This window comes from Corylus avellana, chromosome 5, assembly GCF_965113065.1.
Source record: "Corylus avellana chromosome 5, dhCorAvel1.hap1.2, whole genome shotgun sequence".
NCBI classification, from domain to species: Eukaryota; Viridiplantae; Streptophyta; class Magnoliopsida; order Fagales; family Betulaceae; genus Corylus; species Corylus avellana.
Window position 1 is genome coordinate 23,301,091 of NC_142494.1, and position 22,146 is coordinate 23,323,236.

The 22,146-nt window shown below is 35.2% G+C and overlaps 1 protein-coding gene and 1 non-coding gene across 2 annotated transcripts; both read right to left on the minus strand.

The window, feature by feature from the left end:
• Positions 1-3,226: 3,226 nt before the first annotated feature.
• On the minus strand, positions 3,227-5,012 carry LOC148585940 (uncharacterized). Its single transcript, XM_088516838.1, has 2 exons — positions 4,242-5,012; positions 3,227-4,126 (listed from the first exon to the last, which is right to left on the minus strand). The coding sequence occupies exons 1-2, from the start codon at positions 5,010-5,012 to the stop codon at positions 3,227-3,229; spliced, it is 1,671 nt and encodes a 556-aa protein (XP_088372964.1).
• Positions 5,013-5,432: 420 nt separating this feature from the next.
• LOC148585941 (small nucleolar RNA SNORD90) lies at positions 5,433-5,539 on the minus strand. Its single transcript, XR_015912597.1, has one exon. It is a non-coding gene; the product is annotated as a small nucleolar RNA SNORD90 (small nucleolar RNA).
• Positions 5,540-22,146: the final 16,607 nt, after the last annotated feature.

Genomic DNA, 22,146 nt, shown 5'->3' on the forward strand with positions numbered 1-22,146 from the left:
AATCGCAATCCCAAACACTCTAAAATTGTGATTTGGTTTAAAATCGCAGATTATTTTTTAAAAAATGGACTCCCAAACACACCCTATGCAGATGAAGAATGTAGATGTGAGGAAAAAGAGGTAAAGGAAGAAGAAGGATAAAGTTGGGATTTTTTTCAGACGTGAGGAAGAAGTGGGTTTTGGGTGGGAATTTCTTGGTATCCGGGTTTTGGGAGGGAAGTGGGTTTTAGTCACGTGGCTTATTTTGGACCTTCAAATAAAATGGAAGGCCAAGATCATTTAATTTCAGATCCTAGAATTCCCGGAATCTAGGTCCCTCTTTTTAGCCTCTAGTAAATCAATCATACCTAACTTCATTAACGGAATTTAAAGATGAGTCTATCCCATTTTAAACATTCTTAAATTAAGGTTAGGTTCGATTAATTTACCAGTAGTGATGCACCCAAAAAAGTAGTCATTGAATTTTTTTTTTTTTTTTTAAGCACGCTTCCTTTTCTTCAATTGAAATGGAAGGAAATTGGTGGATCGTGAAAACTGAAAAGTAATTTTATCTATTTAATTAAGTCTTATATGACTATTATACAACTAAATGATATTGTAAAAATTAGGGTTAAATACCTTTTAGCTCCCTGTGGTTTAGCTACTTTATTTTTTGCTCCCTTGGTTTTAAATCGTATCACAAATGGTACCTGAGTTATGGATAAAAACTGAAATAGTACTTCCGTTAGTCTGTCGTTAAAAAAATTAACAGAAAATCACGTCACTGCCAAATAGACGCGTCTGACTGGACAAAATAATTGCCACGTAATAAAAAACAAAATAATTGTCCAACTTATTTCCTACATGTCAATTTAAAAAAAAAATAATAATAAAAAAAATAAAAAAAAAAATTGGAAATCTAATACACTGGTTTTCCCCAAATGCAAGACCCATTCAGAATTTCTCTCCCGCTGCTCTCCCTCCCTCGCTCACCCTCTCTCACTCACTCCGGCAACGTCTCTGGCCACCGGCGAAGCTCTCCCTCCCTCCCTCGCTCCTGTATCTATCACTCCAGCACAAGGTTTCGACCACTCTCTCTTGCCGCTGCTTTTCCTCCACCGGCGAAGCTCTCCAAATTCTGCTTTTCCTTCCTGTGAGTCGGTTTTTTGTTATTTCTGCTTTCTTTGGATGATATATTGACTGCCCTTTTGGAATTTTTGGTGTTTGAATGGGTTTTGCCATTTTGGATGTGGGATTGATTGCTTTGGGTGTGTCATTGTAAGATTTTGTTATGATCGATTTCTCTTTTATTGATTTTTCATTTTTTGTTTTTTTTTTCTGTACTTTTGGTGGGTGTTGTGGAAGTGGAAGAAATTTTTCTTTGGTTTAGATGGTGTTTGGATGCAAAAAAAAAAAAAAAAAAAAGTTGATTCTTTGTGTTTATGTTTTTGCATTCTATATGTTTGATGAAATTTCCATGAGAAATTAGCTAATCAATTTTCAGGTGCAATTTACTATAATTTTGCATTATCATTTGCAACCCAAGGATTCGTAGCAAGGATTTGAAAGATACGATGCTACCACCCAGAGATCAAATCACATACAAATTAAATAAGCCTTGCAAGGAAAGATCCATTACTAAGAAGGAAATCATCTTAGCAAAGGACTGTGACACAAACAAGGAAGGCAACTCACACTCTGCAAGAAAATTAGACTAGAATTTTGTGTCTGTAAAACAGGACTGTGACACAAACAAGGAAGGCAACTCACACTCTGTAAGAAAATTAGACTAGAATTTTGTGTCTGTAAAATCTGTAATTGACAGCACATTACTTGTAGACATTTAACGTCTCCTTCATGTATATATATCATGTACTCCTTTGTGAATAAGATACAATAATCTTTTGTTGTTTTCATGGTTTTTGGTGTTGTTTGTTATTTGTGTTGCACTTACTAAATGACCATTGTATAATTATGTACTTTGACGTATGTAATGGAATTATATACTAAAAACCACGCAAAGAATTATCTCTATTGGGTCACTTGTTTATAGCCATTTAGAACACTTCCATCACAATGATGCTTGCAACTGCTAGCGAGCCCGCATATGACAACTACAAAAGATTATATAGATTTAAGATACAATTGCCAAAAGACAACCGCATAAGTCAGCAAACTAGAAATAATTTTGAAAAGAAACACCTTCAAACAAAGAAAGACAAAGAACACCACTAAATACTGAGGAATTTTCTGAAGTCGAAGAGTGACTTTTGTCCCACCAACTTATGTAAGGTTAATAGCATGCCTTGCTAAGGGTTGCATTTTTGTCCCACCAACTATCTCATTCTGACAGCAAAAGGCATTTGTAATTATACATTACTTAACTACATAAAATACATTACTTTACTGCCTCAAACAACCCTTTAGAGTTGCTCATTACCCAAAAACTAAAATCATAAGCAACACATATACATCATGTAATTGTAGACATCATGTAATTGAAGACAAACTAAGTAATTATAACATTAATCCAAAAATTACATCTAAAAGTAATAGTAAAAGTATCATTGCAACAGTAAACCCTTACATCCATAATGATCCAAAAAATTCAACATTGTTTGTTTCTAAGTCCCTTTTAAACATTCCAAAATATGATTTAGGATGACTTTTGGAAGGTTTTCATAACCCTACGGAGTTGCACTATATTACCCTAAACGTGATCTTGTTCCTCCAACCTGCAACACAGAAGAAGAATATCACTAATTTCATTCACATTCATCCTCAAAACATAAAAACTACACGGAAAAAAAAAAAAAAAAAAATACAATCAACTTGAAGCATTAGCCCCAGATTGTTTCTTAGTAGACCTTTTCCTGTTTTTGCTTGGTTGTGTAAATGATTGAGGGATGTCCATTAAGCCTAATGTTGTCTGTTCAAGGCACAAAAGCATCAAGTTGTACGTGTAATTTACATTATCTATTTAAGTATCAAAAGAATCGAGTTAATATAATTACTCACCCGATTGGTTGGCTAATTGGGCGTGTGTTGTGAACTGTGGTTGCGGGTTGTCCCGCCTCCGACGATCCCCCCTACCACACCATATAAACAAACAATTTCATAAATAAATAAAAAAAATGACTCACCGCATGAAGTATTAAATTAATATTTTATTAAACAACTCACCACATTAGTTATGTTAGGCTCTTTCTTCACAATCCTTTTTGGCCACTTCTTTTTATTTGGATTGTCAGGTTGGCGTCAGGTTTCTACAACGTACATCATATCCCTGACGAGTCACTTTGATGCTTTCGTTAGGTTCATTTTCATCCTCTCCTCTTCTTCTCAGCTTTTTTGGCCTACCACGTTGTTTCTTTGGTATAGGTGGTAGTATAGGCTCCACATCATGGTCAACAGGCCACACATTAGCTCCGGGTATCAGAATAATATCTGGGGCATATGACTTCTTATAAGTGTCCATTAGATACCACTTACTAACATAACTCTCAGGGACATGCCTATGTGCATAAATTGCACAACATGCATGAGGGCATGGAATTCCATTGAGTTGCCACCTACCACATCCGCATGTTTTCCTCCCCAGATCTACTACCCTCCTAGGTTCATGACTATGATCTACCTCAAATTGTAACTTATTACTCCATCGAGAAATATAGTTTCTTGCAGCTGACTTGTTCCTGTCCAATTTCTTCATAATCTTAGGGCAAATCACATTTTTTGAAGTTTCTGCTCCAGCCCTTTTTTGATTGAACCTATGCATTAGTAGCCGCCTTATTGTATCCATACAGGTCATAATAGGCTTATCTCTTGCTTCCAAGACCCATGCATTAAAACACTCAGTAGTATTGTTAAGTAAAATATCACTGCAACTATTATCTCTGAAGGCATGCCTTGACCACATCCGAGGGTCTATTTTGTTAATGTAATTGAATGCACCTTCATCCATATCTCTAATGACCGACAGGTAGTGGTTGAATTGTAACACATTAGCTGCCTGAGCTACACCCCACAAAGCATCCTTGAAGGCCTTACCCTTGTACCCTATTCTTTTGAAGTTTGCATGTAAGTGTCTCAAGCAAAATCTATGCTCCAGGCCAGGCATCAAATTCTCCATGGCTTCAAGCAGCCCCTGTATCAATAACAAAACAAATAAAAAAAACATGTTAAAATTCATCATAGTTGTAATCATAAAACTCAACAACTTTATTACACCATTGGGAAATATAATTTACATTAATTTGTACCTTTTGTCGATCGGACATCAATGACCACATGTGTTCTCGCGAATAACCAATATCATCCAACAAAAGTTTTAGAAACCATGTCCATGTATGTCTATCTTTGCACTCACATACAGCAAATGCTATTGGGTAAATGTCATCATTTGCATCTCTTGCAATGGCTGCATGCAGCTGGCCACCATACCGGCTCTTTAAAAAACAAGCATCTACACAAATCATGGGCCTACACCCATCCAAGAAGCCCCGCTTACAAGCTGCCAGTGAAACATACATCCGTTGAAAGAACATTCCATCACGTGCTATATAAGCTGATGTGCCAGGATTCCATTCGATTAACGCACCTGCAAACTCTTGTATATGTTTATATTGTTCACCTTGTCTTCCTAACAGAATATCCAATGCCATCTTCTTCGCTCGGTGACAACTTAGCAAACTTAGCTCAACATTATAATCCCTACGGATCATTTCCTTTAATGCACTTGCTTTCAAATCCGGTTGGTCCCGAACATTGTCCATGTATCGGTGTGCAGCCCACTTTATTGTTGCCCTCTTGTTGTAGTAGTGACTGCCACAATTATGCTCTTTAATGAAAGTCTTGATCTTGAAATATTTAATAGCATTCATCCAAGATGCATTTATTCTCCACCCACACTTTGTCTTACAAGCGGCGGTTACCCGCGCTTTCTCGTTTCGCAAGTAAATGTAGTCGAAACCATTTTGAACTGCGAACAGTTTCAATACTTCCTTAAACTGAGTGGGGTCAACAAACTTCATCCCAATTTTTAACTCTACCTTCTCTTTCAAGTCAGTAATTTCCCTCCATTCAGGATACCTCCTCCTAACACGTCGTGGTTCACCTTCACTGTCGTCACCCTCACTATCTAGGCTCCAAAAGCCATCACTCTCTGCAGGGTCCTCATCTGGATCCACTACAAAAATTAATTTTGTTTTTGACTAGGGGTTTTTGACGTGTCAATGGTATTGACACGTCAAAAACCTTTTTTGACGCTTCGTTTTTGACGTTTATCGACCGTTAAAAGGGTAGGTGTCAAAAAACTGGGGTTTTTGACGTGTCTACAGTGACACGTCAAAAAATTTTTGACGTGTCGAAAATGGCACGTCGAAAAAATGTTTTTGACGTGTGAAAATACCACGTCAAAAATGTTTTTGACGTGTCAAAATGGCACGTCAAAAATGTTTTGACGTGTCAAAATGACACGTCAAAAACGTTTTTGACGTGCCATTTTGACACGTCAAAACAGTTTTTGACGTGTCAAAATTGACACGTCAAAAACATTTTTGACGTGTCTTCAAAACATTTTTGACGTGCCATTTTGACACGTGAAAAATTTGTACATGTGATTTTTGACGTGTCAGACAGTTTGACACGTCAAATTTTTTTTTTTTTTTTTTTTTAATAATTCTGATATTTTAATTCCAATATTCCTGATATTTTAATTCCAATTACAATAATTTCAATATTCAAATATTTGTAATCCATAATCTACATCCAATATCTAATATATATATCCAACATCCAATATATATCCAACATCCAACATATATATCATTAAACTAAATCCAATATCCAATATATATATCCAACACAACTTTATTAAACAAAATTCAATATCCAATCCACTTACATAATCCACAATCCAATCCATAATTCACAATCCAATCCACATACATAATCTACAATCCACCTACATAATCTACAATCCAATCTATAATACACATCCATAATACAATCCACCTACATAATCCACAATCCAATACATAATACACATTCATAATACAATCCACCTACATAATCCATAATCCACAATCCATCTACATAATCCATAATCCACAATCCACATATATAATCTACTATCCATAATCTACTTACTATATGAGAGATTCGTGTTTAACTCGGGTGGAAACATCCTCTCTACCTCACCATGCGCACATACACCCAGCTCACTCATGGTAGGACCAAGATCATATGTGGCCTCCGTGCGATAGGAAACCGGCTGAGACCCTTCCCCTTGCTCAGGAAGTAAGGGTCTATACCCCTGGTCGTCTATCTGTACGGACCCCCGGCGTCTACTCTTCCCCCGCGTACTCATGTCAACCTGCAAAACACATAATATACTCAATTAATTATGTATCTAATAGATAAAAAATTCACCATAATAACCTTTCAATTTTTTTATTTTCACTTTTAACAAACAAACATACATTGACTTTTAATTATAACATCTACATAATCTCCATATGCAAAACATAAACAAAATTAAGGTCCAATTTCCTAAACATTTGACGTGCCACATGGGGACCCTTGATAAAATATATGTGGCTATCTTAGTTGTTTTTTACTTTGTACTTACGCATATTAGCATTTACATACTTAATTATTCTAAATTTACAAAATGTAAACATTAATTAACGATCGACCAAAATAAAAATGCCGTTGTTAATTATTTGTTTGCTTTTTTTTTTTTTTGGGTTATGATAAGGTGCCCAAGCAAAACCTACACAAAATATGGGTCTACATCCAAATGCAAAATTCTCCAAAAAAACATAATTTCAAACTATTAGGGTACGTAATTGTACATACATGCATGCAAATACATTAAACAATATTCTCACCATATACAAACCAAACATGTCAAACTATTCAAATATATTACAAAACATATATCTTAAGCAAATAAATTAATTACTTAACCTATAAAATTAATTTGCCAATATAACTACGTCTAAAATATTTAATAATATACATTGTAAATTACATTTTTATATAATTTATTTAATTATCTAATAAATAAATACATTAATAAATTACTCACAATATATATATATATATATATATATATTACGAAATATATATATAACTAAGTATATATAATCTGTATATATATATATAACCATTAACAAATATATATAAACCCATATATATATATATAAACTTGCATATATAAACCACAAATCAGGAATATATATATATATATATATATATATATATATATATATATACCTGATGTTCGAGTAGCTAGGAGAACGAGTGAGAGCGTGAGCGGGCCTTCGGAGCTTGAGCTCGTGGTCGCCGGAGGAAGCAACGGCGGTGACGTGTGCCGGCGAGAGAGAGAGCCACCGAGAGAGAGAAACACCACGTTAAAAGGCGAGAAAATGGCCGGGCTCGCTGAGAGGACGGGGGTGAGACAAATGCTGCAGAGGTTACCGGCTGGGCTGATGGAAAAAAAAAATTGGAGGAAGAAAGTTGCAGGTGGCCGGAGGGGATGGGCGCGCGGGGAGAGAAAGAAATGGGAGGGAAGAAGAAAGAAAAAAAGAAAGAAAAAAAGAAGAAAAGAAAAATTAAATAAAATAATATGACCTGCTGTGCGTGAAGTGATCGCACAGCAGGAAAAAAGGAAGGGAAGGCGCAGCTGCGCCTTCCCGAGAAACTGTTTTGACGTGCCAATTGGCACGTCAAAATTTTGTTTCAACAACACATTATATATATATATATATATATATATATATATATATATATAAATTTATAATTTATATTTACTAATTAGTATATACAAATATACTAATTGATATTTATTGTACAGTTATTTACATTATATATTGAATTATATTCCTATTAAAATTAATATTCTATTATATAATTTTTCCTCTTATATAACACATTATCCATACAACACAATTACAATTACTTAGAGAATAAATATTTTAATATTCTAGATGGATAAATAATTAGATGTATTCACTCACCGACCACGTATTTTGTGTTGGCCCAGTTCATGTGAAGTTTGCGAATCTCATAAAATAAATGTATTCAGCACGTTTTATATATTTTTACAAAATTAATATGGCTATCATATTAATATTACTAGACTGATTTATGCAAGATATATAATATCATGTTCAAATTAATATTAATGTAATGGTTGAATTATATGTGATAATTATATTAATTGGTATATAATATATAAAATGATTATGCATGCATATAGGATAATTAATATCATATATATGATATTAGATATCATAAAATATTAATAGATTGATATGATTATGCATGTATATATATATATATATATATATATATATATATATATAATCGTTTATATGTGTGAAATATATAATTTTAATAAAATTTAAATTATATAAATGATTATATTTTTAAGTATATAAAATAATTAAAAGAAATTAAATGTAAAATTAAAATATGTTTTGACGTGTCATGCTTGACACGTCAAAACATTTTAACGTGCCATGCATGACACGTCAAAAGTTTTTGACGTGCCACACATTGGCACGTCAAAAACTTATAATAAATATATATTTATATATTATCTTATTTAAACTATTTTAATAAAATTTATATTAATTTTGATATATATATATATATATATATATATATATATATATATAATTTAAATTAATATATGTTTTGACGTGTCATGCTTGACACGTCAAAACATTTTGATGTGCCATGCATGACACGTCAAAAGTTTTTGACGTGCCAATGTGTGGCACGTCAAAAACTTATAATAAATATATATTTATATATTATCTTATTTAAACTATTTTAATAAAATTTTATGTATTTAAATTTTATTAAAATAGTATTTACTCAATCATATATTTCCTCTGTCCAATTAAAATTAATTAGAGAATAAATAAATTAATATTCTAGATGTATAGATAATTAGATGTATCAACTAACCGACCACATATGTTGTGTTCGTCGAGTTCATATGAGGTTTGCGGGTCTTATAAAATAAATGTATCAAGTATGTTTTATATATTTTTACAAAAAAAATATAGCTAGCTATCATATTAATATTACTAGACTGATCAATTTATGCATGCATGATATATATATATATATATATATATATATATATATATATATATATATATATATATATATACCAAGTAATTTATACTAATATGATAAACTATAATTTTCCTATCCAATCAAAATTAATTTTTTATGCCAATTAACATTAAGTGTTGTTTATTACATATTTTTTTATATTAAAATTAAAATTAAAATTAATTTTGATATATATATATATATATATATATAATTAAAATTAATATATGTTTTGACGTGTCATGCTTGACACGTCAAAACATTTTGACGTGCCATGCATGACACGTCAAAAGTTTTTGACGTGCCACACATGGCACGTCAAAAACTTACAATAAATATATATAAAATTTATCTTATTTAAATTTTATTTAACCTAGGTGTATAATATTTTTGACGTGTCAATTTGACACGTCAAAACTGACGTGTCAAATTGACACGTCAAAAAGTTTTGACGTGTCAAATTGACACGTCAAAAAGTTTTGACGTGTCAAAATAAGACACGTCAAAAATATTTTTTTTGACGTGGCAAACATAAGTTACTGTTTGCCACGTCAAAAAACATACATTTTTTTTGTAGTGATCGTACATATTATCCCCCACCACCTTAGATTTGGATGATTCATCCCATGTTTGAAACCATTTCGTTGATGCTTCTCTAGCATCACGTATACATTCATCATACTTGTGTAAGAAAATGTCTTCCTCCTCACCATCAGTTACTTCAAAATCACTTAGTTCACTCTTCTCTGCCTCATCTTGTACAATATCATCTTCCTCCTCATTATGCTGCTTTTTTTTTTTAGTCACCTTTTTCCTTTTCACCTTTTCCTTGTTCACCTTTTGCGTGTTCACCTTTTTATCTGCATCATGCACCTTTGTAGCCTCTTGTGAAGGCTCTTGTGCAGCTTGCTGGGCAGCCTCTTGTGGAGTCTCTTGTTCAACATCTTTTTGAGTAGGTGACTGAGAAAGCATCAGCAAGGGTTCTAACACTTCAATCGGGGCTGGTTCAACATGGTCGACAAATATGTGCAATTTGTTTCTCCTACCGTTACCCACTTGTTTTAGCCTGGTGACGATATCTTCGTCTTCACTAAATATATGTACATACTCATTGCTCTCGTCATCAAACTTGTAGTACAAAGTAGGAAGATTGTTGTATTTGTACCCCAAGTATAATTCCAATATGTTGGCAATATCTGAAAAGCATAGTAGGTCTGCATCCAACTCTTCTACAGTCATCACTTCACCTCCTAGATATTCCATTCACGGTCCACTCAAGGATCCATGATGGTAAATGGCGAGATCAATAAGAGTTGCAGTCATTTCTGTATAATGACAATAAACATGTGTAGTTTAGACAAATGCATGTATTAACAAAAACACAAAATACATATGTAGTTGCAGCCATTACTGTTATGATAAATTGGGTATATATATATATATATATATATATGGCGAGATCAATAAGAGTTGCAGCCATTTTCTGTATAATGACAATAAATATGTGTCGTTTAGACAAATGCATGTATTAACACAACACAAAATACATGTGTAGTTGCAGCCATTACTGTTATGATTAATTGGGTATATATATATATATATATATATATATATATATATATATATATATAAAGAGTATTTTTGGGCACCCAAAAACCCTAAATTGCAGCCACGGTGACATAGTTAACATCAACCCAAGTATCATGGGGATCCGCGACTAAATGCAGCATCAAAGGGAGCAATTATTAACAACTGAAAACCAATTGAAAACCAACTAAAAACCTGACAACACTAAACCCAAAATTCAAGATAACAACAAAAGTTTTTAACACTTATGACACATGGAATAAATTCCTTTAAAGAAAAAAAAAAAGACACATGGAATAAATTATTTATAAAAGTTCAATATTAGTGGATGTGGACAACCAACTAAACAAAAATCCAATAAAGTATTCTAGGGGAAGGAAGTAGACACTTTATTGTTTGCCTAACAACCGACAATATCACGTGCAGTAGATTACTACAAAATCATCCATATACAGCTAACATCTCTCTCCCTATCAACGATATATAAGTGGCTCAAAATCAGTACTTTCCCCCCAACCTTCAATAACTTTATTCTTTAGAGGCTCGAAAAAAGGACACTGGACATACCTCTTTTGCTTTAGAGAATGGGCTTCGACTACTTAAAACATTAACATTATCAGCATTAGGAGAGCTTCGCCGGTGAAGGAAAAGCAGCGGCAAGAGAGAGTGGTCGAAACCTTGCGCCGGAGTGACAGATACAGGAGTGAGGGAGGGAGGGAGAGCTTCGCCGGTGGCTGGAGATGTGCCGGAGTGAGTGAGAGAGGGTGAGCGAGGGAGGGAGAGCAGCAGGAGAGAAAATTAGGTTTCTGAAGGGTTTTTTCTTTTCTTTTTTTTTTTTTTTTTTTTAAAAGATTCTGAATGGTCTTGAATTTGGGGAAAACCACTGTATTAGATTTCCTTCTTTTTTTCTTTTTTTTTTTAATTGACAGGTAGGAAATAAGTTGGGCAATTATTTTGTTTTTTATTATGTGGCAATTATTTTGTCCAATCAGACATGTCTATTTGGCAGTGACGTGATTTTCTGTTAATTTTTTTAACGGCAAACTAACAGAAGTACTATTTCAGTTTTTATTCATAACTCAGGTACCACTTGTGATACAATTTAAAACCGAAGGGGCAAAAAATAAAGTAGCTAAACCACAGGGAGCTAAAAGGTATTTAACCCTAAAAATTATCAACATTTTATTTTATTATTATTATTTTTTTTACAAATACTAATCAAAATGTTGATTTTTACTGTTATGCCATCCAACTGTATAATAGTTATACAAAAGTCTACTAAATACTAGTATTATTCAGATCATGAATGAGGAGCCACTCCTCTACCTACCAAAGTTTACCCTTATTCCATTCTCATTCTCAATTAATCTATTTATATTGTATACTTCATTTGTACTTCAGTTTTGCCCAATGTGATTTTTGATAAATCGATCCAACACGAGAAAAACCTACGACCAAAAAGCTCTAGTCACCTTTACACATAACACCCCCAACTACAAACTCTTGCGTTTGTTTGGCAAAGCTTTTTTGCCATTTTTTACTATCCACACAACTTTTTCCCCCAAAAAAAAGTAGCATAAAAACATTCTCACTTTTTTCATTTTTTATATAACATAATTTTTTTTCACTTTTCACTACAAAAAATTCAAAATTTTATACCACATCAACTACGGTATCTAAGGCAAAAATGCTTTACCAAACGGATAACGTCCTTTCAACATCCAAAGCATTCGCCAGAAAGGATACAATTCAAAGCTATAATCCACCAAAAAAAAAATATCATCTTAAAGGTACTCCTTCATGCCAAATGCTCATCCAGGGGAATAATTAGCACATAAAGCCTAATGAAAAACCATAATCTAAAATTTCCTATTCTCATGCAGCCTCTTAATATATAACTTCCTCTACCACACCCATCAACATTATAAAGTGACTAGGAGTGCCTAGGTACCATACCATTCAAACAAGTATAATATAAATCGGAGTTAATCTCCCAAAGACTCCTTATCAAAAACCAACAATAATGTAAAAAGACACACTCCTAAAAGAAAAGCACACCCTACCCCTCCATCCCCAATACCCCAACTTTATGAACCACCAACTTCCATAAACAATCCAATATATTTCAAATTCCAAGGGCTTTTTAAAGGAATGCTTAATTTAAGGGTCTTAAAGCGCTCACTCCCAGACCCCTGTAACATCCCATTCCCCTAGGAAGACGATATTACGCATCATTCAATCGAAAACATAAGGATATAAGAATTCAATAAACTAAAAAATCAATGCAAACCAAACGCTAAACTTAAGCCCTCGTATTATTATTATTACAATTTAAACCAAACCATTAAACCCTTGAACTTGACATAAAAAAGTATCATCGAACAAAACAAACTAATGTTTATTCAAGTCATATTCTAGGTGAAGGCTTCTGACTCTAGTTTCCATCACATGCAGAACCATCCATTAGTCATCTGGGTTGTTTCTAAAACACAAAAAAAAAAAAAAAAAAAGGTGAGTCAAATACTCGGTAAGTAGATACAACATACAGTAAATAAAGTTGGAAACCATTTTAATTTTCAAAACATCCAAAAAGTAAAAATAAAACATAGACACACGTCATACACTACAAAAATCATTGGTTTAGTGACGTGGCTACTGTTCATTTGAGTTATGCCACGTCACTGAATTGTAACGTGTTAAACCATAACACGTTACTATTATTTTTTGTAACGTATGTTTTTTTAACCGTCACCATATGGTGACATGGTATAAATGACACGTTACCATATGGTAACGTGGCATAACAACACGTTACCATATGGTAACGTGTTATTATGACACGTTACCATATGGTAACGTGTTGTTATGCCACGTTGCCATATGGTTACAATTTTAAATAAATTAAAAAATAAATTTTTTTTAATTTATTGATGATAAAAAAGATTTTTTAAGCAGTACTCTTTGCATCATTTGCTAGGTGAGAAGTGTATTTTTTATACAAGTGTAATTGTAAATGATTATACAATTTTGTTGACATTAATTCATTATATTATTAATAACTTTGAGAAAAAAATATAGGGGCTAGCTTAAGACTTTGGGGCAGGCAAATTATAATCTAGATTGCATGTGAGTCTCCAGGGAAATATCAGAACCCAAAAAAGATATGGCTAAGATATGCCTCTAGAAAAGAATATGCATTAGCGCTTGTGTTTTACAACACTATAGGCACGTATCACTACTTATGTATCAAGCACGCTTGAGGCTATCAGCTCTATAAACACTAACACCATGCTTTATTTCATAGTTAGAATATGCACTAGCATTATAGCCCTATGTGCATCAAGCATGCAAATTACAACACTACTTAATTGATCAATTAATTAACTAATAAATTAAGAGAACTGACCGATGCAAGCCTTGATCAAGGCACGCCATATACGTAATATTACGCATATTTAATATGTTGGATCGATTCGACTACCAGTTAGCTAATTAATGAGCCAAGTACTGTTGATGAATATTAGATACAAGTAGGGACGAATTAATTAAATAGAGCGGCTCTTTGTCATGTATAAATATACTTTACATATTATATATATATATATAATTACTATACTAATTAAGATATATATATATATATATTAAGTATAATTACGAATTAATGTATTAAGTAATTACTTAATTAAGAGTATATATATTAAAATAAATATATTAATATTAATATATATATATATAATTAATATTTAATTTTGTGTAGTTACAATAAGAGTAACGTGCCACATGGCACGTTACAAAAGGGTAACGTGGCCTGCATAGCACGTTACAAAAAGGTAACGTGCCATGCATGGCACATTACCTTTTTTGTAACGTGCCACATGGACACGTTACAAATATAGTAACGTGCCTATGTGACACGTTACTACACGACGTTGGGAACCCGCGTGGCAGGCCTGCGCATCCTCTTTGTTCTTCCTCTCATTTTCTTTCTTTTTTTTTCCCTCTTTTCTTCCTCTCTCCCCCGTGTGCAGCACCGGCCTGGCCTCTTCTTAAACATTTCTTCTGCATTTTTTCCTCTTCTTCTCCCCTTTGATCTCTTACCAAGTAGCTATAGCTTCACCACTCCGATTTTAGAGCTTCCTTGCTCGGCTCTTCATCCGAAATCAGCCGCACCAGCCACCGCCGCCTCCTCTCTCCGTCGGCGACGTCATCTCCGGCCGACAACTCACCGGCAACTGACGGCCAACGCACCACTCACTCATTTTCCGGCCATCTCCCTCTCATCATCGATCACCGATCGATCTGCAGGTATATATATATATATATATATATATATATATATATATATATATTCTATATTTATATATTTATAATCTGATTTTATATATTTATAACGAATTTGTGAGCATTGTATGTATATATATATATATATATATATATATATATATATATATATATATATATAATGTAATTTTTTTGTTAGCTAATTAACTTATTAGTTTGGTTGAAATATAATATTTTTATGGTCCGTGCATGTTTGTATGATAGGTACGTATGTAGGAATGTAGGGGATTGTTCAATATGTGCATGCATGCAAAATATTTATATTTACGTTTTTTAGAAATCTAATTGCTATCAGGTTACTTTTTTTATTTTGTGTAGGTTTTGCAATCCTTTATTATATAAATTATCATTTATATAGTAAAAAAAAAAAAAAAAAAAGGAAATCAATTTATTTTTGTAATCATCTATCTATATAAATGATTACAAATATAATAATTAAAAATACATAATGCGGTTATATAACCTACATATGTGGTTAATTAGATTAATTTTAAATGTGCGGTCTCCATACGAAGTACAAATTATGTAACTTTATTTCTTTAAAAATATTGCGACATAAACATATATAATTGAGCTTGATTTTATTTAGGTCCCCGTAACAAATTATGCTTTTCAATTTGTTTTGTGGTTGGTTTGGTTTAGGTTTTGCAAATTTTTATTACATCGAGTACATGTTATTAATAAAACAACGAACGTACATGTTATTAGGTTTAGCGTGATTCTTATATATTTATGTTTATAATGTACGTAGTAACACTATGGACAAGAGTTGGATGAAGAAATCTAGGGGTACGAAGGAATATAGAGACGGATGCAGAGCGTTTGTGGACTTCGCAGTTAGGAACTGTGACACTCCAGACAAACTTATTTTGTGCCCTTGTAAGACGTGTCGCTGTAACAGGAGACACCCCCCAGATTTGGTATACGACCACTTGACAGGGGGGAAAGGAATGTGGCCCCAATACACATACTGGATTTATCATGGCGAGAGGCCTGTTAGAGCTCCCGTTGATGGCTCCAATTCATCGCGTCCGGCAACAGCTGTGGGTGCAAGCACTGAACAGGCTGGAAATATGCACGCCATGTTGCGTGATGCATTCGGCATGCACGAAGTGAGAGATGACAATAGTGAGCCTCGGGTTGAGGTGCATGGAGAGGAAGAAGACATTGTGCATGACGAATCCGATGGAGGTGACGTACGAAAGTACGAGGAATTGCTGAAAAATGCGGACAAACCGCTTCATGATAAGACCAAACATAGCAAGCTGAGTGCTACTGTACATCTGTACAATTTGAAGTGTGTGGGTGGAGTTAGTAATACGATATTCTCGTGTTTCCTCGAGCTAATCAATCAGTTGCTGCCTGCAGATGATGGAGCACTGCCAGTTAATACATATGAAGCGAAACGGTTTCTAAGGGACATGGGTCTCGGGTATGAGAAGATTCTGGCTTGTCGCAATGATTGTATGTTGTTCTGGAAGGGCAATAAGGACTTAGATTCATGTATTAAATGTGGAAAATCTAAGTGGAAGGACGAAATTCATTTGGACGAGGATGGCCACCCCATAGAGTCTAGTAAGAGACGTCCGGTGAAGGTTTTGCGGTGGTTTTCCATCATACCGCGACTACAGAGGCTTTTTATGTCAGAGCATACTACACCCTATATGAGGTGGCATGCAGAAGGCCGCACTAACGACGGCGTATTGAGGCTTCCTGCCGATGGCGAAGCATGGAAGTCATTCGACAATTTATATCCGGACTTCTCATCAGACAGTAGGAACGTAAGACTTGGCCTAACCTTGGATGGATTTAATCCTTTTGGGAACATGAGCACATCCCACAGTACTTGGCCTATAATGCTTGTACCGTACAACCTCCCTCCTTGGATGTGCATGAAACAAACGTCTTTCATATTATCCCTGCTTATTCCAGGCCCAAGTTCACCTGGAATGGATATAGATGTCTACATGCAACCGTTAATTGAGGAATTGCAGTTACTATGGAATGTGGGGGTACGAACATTTGATGTTTCTTTGAAGAAGAATTTCATGCTCCGAGCGCAGCTCATGTGGACAATTAATGATTTTTCGGCATATGCGGACTTGTCTGGGTGGCCTACAAGGGGTGAAAAGGCATGCCCTTGCTGTATGCATGCAACAAGTTCTAGACGGTTAAAACATGGAAGTAAGTTTTGCTTTATGGGGCATAGGCGATACTTACCCATGGATCATCCGTGGAGGCGGAATAGAAATACCTTTGACGGTAACCGAGAACTAGAATGTGCCCCCGATGTTCCAGATGGAGATGAAATCTTAAAACAGTTAGAAGGGATGGTATTTGGGGATGAGAGTGCCGGTAAGTCAGCTAACATTGATAATTCACATGCAAAGAGGAAGAGGACTGATAATATATTGTGGAAGAAGAAAAGTATTTTTTTTCGTTTGCCGTACTGGAAGGATAATTTATTGCGGCACAACCTTGATGTCATGCACATAGAGAAAAATGTGATGGACAATATAATTGGCACAATACTAGACATTAAGGGAAAAACGAAGGACAACCTTAAAGCTCGTAAAAACTTGCAAGAAATGGGTTTGAGACCAGCACTTCATCCTTTCACAGGTGATAATGGAAGAATCTATATGCCTCATGCTTGCCATACGATGTCAAAAGAGGATAAAATTAGTTTCTTAAAAGTGCTTCGAAATATAAGGGTGCCAGACGGATATGCCTCAAACATTTTCAGATGTGCAAAACTTAAGGACCGGACATTATCGGGTTTGAAGAGTCATGACAATCACGTATTGATGCAACAGTTTCTCCCGATTGCATTGCGTGGATCACTGCCCGGTAACGTGGTTAAACCGCTAGTTGAGTTATCTGCATTCTTCAGGGGCATATGTTCAACGGTGTTGACCCAAGAGGATATGGCCCGACTTGAGGCTGGGATCTATATCACTCTGTGCAAGATTTGTCATGAGATCTATATCATGAGATCCATCCACTTAGATCTGCCTATGTTTCAACAAGATTTGTCAAGAAACTTAATTGGTTTCGTGGGAATTTCTGTAACGGTGGTGATCATGGATAATATGAATGCGACATTAATCTCTCGGGATAATACCCTATCTAATTACACCAATACTAAGCCGCCATGTATTTACATAGTTTAATTCCAGGAAATTCGTGTTCCTTTCCTAAAACGTTTCATGAGGTTTTCAAAAGAGTTTTCGCGGAGGGAGGGATAATCTACTGCTTGAAGAGGAAAATTCCTTTTGTTGCAGTCCAGAAAATCAATTATCAATATCCCAAAGCAATTGTAAGTATTTTGGTTTAAAATGAAAAGGAAAATACACTTTTTTTTTAAAAAAAAAAAACTTGAATGAAATTTTTTTAAAAAGCTATTTCTTTCGGAATATAAAAGGCTTTACTTCCCGACACAGTTTGATACAGGCTCTAAAGCCTTGAGTTCAGAAGTATTGAACGTGCCCTACAACTGGGGGGGGGGCAGTTGAAATTCAGTAGCCGGTTGGGTCAGTAAGGGACATTCCCATGCGAAAATTGGATTTTTTTGCTCAGGCGTTCCTCCTATCAGCCCTAAGCATGACCCAATACCTTCGTTCCCTTTACTTTACTTTATTCAAATTAATTTCTTCTATACTTTTGCATCGGGACTTTAATTTATTCTGCTTCCAAGTCGTTGCCCATGCTGCCCATCACTCCAATATTATCATATATATATATACTACTAGTTGTGGATTGTGGATTAGTGAGACGCAGGAGGTTGCTATGCTTATGATGCAGCAATCAGGGTATCGACCCATACTTCCACAGCATGTGGAAGGACATATACCTGCGACAGGCGATTATGACCCCGACATTCCCGGCCCTTCGAGTGATACGTTCACAGGTGGTCTCGGATACCCAGGCGTTCCGACAGGCCTTACCCAGTTCGGGTATCGGTATGACCCTACTACTCGCGCCTCCGACGAATCACAACGTATGCCATCCATGGGGCCCACATCGACACAGGTTGGTTTATTGCCGCACGGGTATTCTGATCACCGTCATCCACACAGCAGCGCATGTGTGGATGACAGTGAGACCTAGGTCCCCGATGACATGCATGATGGGACAGCTGACCCTACTTGGCCAGCATTGACTGTCGACCAGGTTCGCATAATAGGTATGTATGTATGCTATTTTGAACCATAAATATGTACATTTGTACGCATAATGGTACATGTGGTAATTAAGTTTACAAATTCAAATAATATATGTTTAACCATTTGTGTGTTAATATATACTTTATCATCGCAGATAGCGAGAATAACTTTGAAGTGTTGACCGTAAGTGACTCGCACAAGTTGTGGGATATTCCTGAGGGAAAAAGGGTCGTCATGGAGTATAATGGCGCGTGGCAGCCCGTAGGACAAAGCGACAAAAAATTTAGACGGATGATGGGCAAGACTTGCAAGGCCGGGTCTTTTATCAGGCTATCCGACGACTGGAAGGATGTACCATGACAATCCAAGGAGGATTTATTTGATTCACTGATGGTAAGTATTGTAGATTAGATGTTCTTCATTTATGATATGGACATATATTAATATTAAATTAGGATTTGTATATTAAATTTGTATATTAAATTTGGTAAAACAATCAGTGTTTTGATACCCTATTTTTTAATTAATGTAGAATTACTTCTACATCATGCCTGGGTCGAATATGAAGGAAATTAAAAAAGACGCTTTCAGAAACATGTGCGAGAAGCAGAAACTTTTGAGGCACAAGTTAAGGCAAAAGCTTATGATTCAAGTGGATGACACTCCTCCGACCATGTTGGCAAGGGTGGGCGCGATCACCACAAAGTACAACCCCATAGACGTGGAAATATTGGTGGTGAAATGGTGTAATCCCGCTTATCAAGTAGGTCACTTCAAACTATATTTGTTTTGTTAGTTGTAATTGTTCGGTGGTTTAGCTATAAATAACGTCTACATATTGTGTTCGTAGGCTTTTTGTCCGCACATGAAAGAAATGCGAGCACTGAATGAAACGCCACACTACATCGGATCGAAGAGCTATGCAAGGGTGGCATATGAGGATGTATTACTATAATTTACCATAACTATATATATGTCATATACTGCGTAGTGTATATATGAATGTTTCATTGATGGTTTAAACTTATTGCAGGTACTTAATACGGGCAAGGCTCCTACGCGAGCCAAGACTTATATCAAGACTCATAAAAAGAAAGATGGTAGTTGCCCAAATCCGGTGACAGCAGCTCGAATTGTAAGTGGCAGACACATTGTCATGAATTTTTATTTATGTATTAACTTATTGAGTCTTAACAATTATATATATAACAATGCTCAAGTACAGGCACGGATGGAAGAGTTATCAGAAAATGACCCTGCTGAGAACGTCGTAGATGGGCCCCAGGACACGATTAAATGGACACCGGATGACGCGTATGCTTAGGCGCACGACAATAAGGCTGAGTATGCGGGTCGTGTACGAGGGGTTAGTTAAAATATTTTGCCTGCACGTGGCACCATCAACTCGTACTATACACCGTCCCAAACACGGTCGCAGAACCATGGTGGGATGGTCTCGCGTGAAGAACTGGAAAGAGCCATTCAAGCGGAGAGGGAAAAGCACATAGAGCAAATGGATGCGAGGTTAGCGCAGATGGCTGACCAGATGGCTACTCAGATGGCGGCGTATGAGGCTCGGATTCGCAACCTTGAGGGGTCGAGACAGATGGGGTCCGAGCCGGAGGTGACGACTTTCAGGAATTTGCAAGATGCAGAATCCCCAGCCCGAGTGGTTGTGAGATCCTTAGTTGATAGCCGATCAAGTAACAATATATTCTTATTGTTTTTATTTGAGTAACACGATTATCTTACGAGATGAATATCATTTTAAGGGCTAAATAAATTGTAGTCATATCTAACATAATTGTATTTAACACAATTGCAACATAATTTGCATGTGTAGATGACGTAAGAATAGAAGCTGAGGGCGACGATCAGAAAGAAATCTTACACCAGACACAGGCTGGACAGAAGTCTCGTTTGTCTAAACAATATACCCGTCGTTCAGGCACCCCGTGAGTATATATATATAAACTCAAAATACTCTACTTTGCCGTTCTTGGTTGGTTTGGTTGTGATTGGAGCTTTGCATATATAGTTAATCTTACCATATTTGTTGAAGTCGCCTCATTGAATTAAATGTATATGTACATATATATGTATGTGTTTATGTATGTCGTGCAAATATGTATGTCGAGGTTATTATGTGACAATAATTCAATTGTTAATTTTATCACTTACTTGGACATTGCTTATCTATTAAGAGTTCATAATATTATATTTCAAATGTCAATTAACTGATTGATTGTTTGTTTTATTATTTGCAGTTAGTGCGGAGAAGTCGGAAGATAATGGTCATCATGATGTTAATTTGGCTTTGGGCGAAGTAGTGTTTGTTTAAGGATATTTGGTATTTGTGCATAACCTTAGTGTTGGATTATTTAATGTTGGAGTATTTGTGTATATATTTAATGTTGGATTATTTGTGGTAGTTGGATTGTGGATAGTTGAATTGAATTGTGGTATTTGTGGATAGTTGGATTGTTAATTGAATTGAATTATGGTATTTGTGGATAGTTGAATTGAATTGTGGTATTTGTGGATAGTTGGATTGTTAATTGAATTGAATTGTGGTATTTGTGGATAGTTGGATAGTTGAATTGAATTGTGGATAGTTGGATAGTTGAATTGTTATTTGAATTGTAGATATAGTTTGGATTGTGGTATTTATGATAGTTGGATTGATAGTTTGGATTGTGGTATATGTGACTCGTATATCAGGTTACCAATTGAATTGTGGATACAACGTATGAGCGGAGAAAATTGAAAAAAAAAAATAAAAATTTCCCCAGTCAAATTTGGTAACGTGGGAGATTCTGCCACGTTATCAAATGGTAACGTTGCAGAATCTGCCACATTACCAAGTATGGTAACGTGTGAAGATTACACCACGTTACTATTTGGTAACGTGGCATAATCTGCCACGTTACTAAGCTTG

Bases quoted from the DNA above. Each gene is read 5' to 3' on its own strand.
- LOC148585940 (XM_088516838.1), bottom strand. From the start codon at position 5,012: ATGAAGTTTGTTGACCCCACTCAGTTTAAGGAAGTATTGAAACTGTTC. The intron at 4,127-4,241 runs GTACAAATTAAT...TTATTGATACAG, and splicing joins TGATGTCCGATCGACAAAAG to GGGCTGCTTGAAGCCATGGA.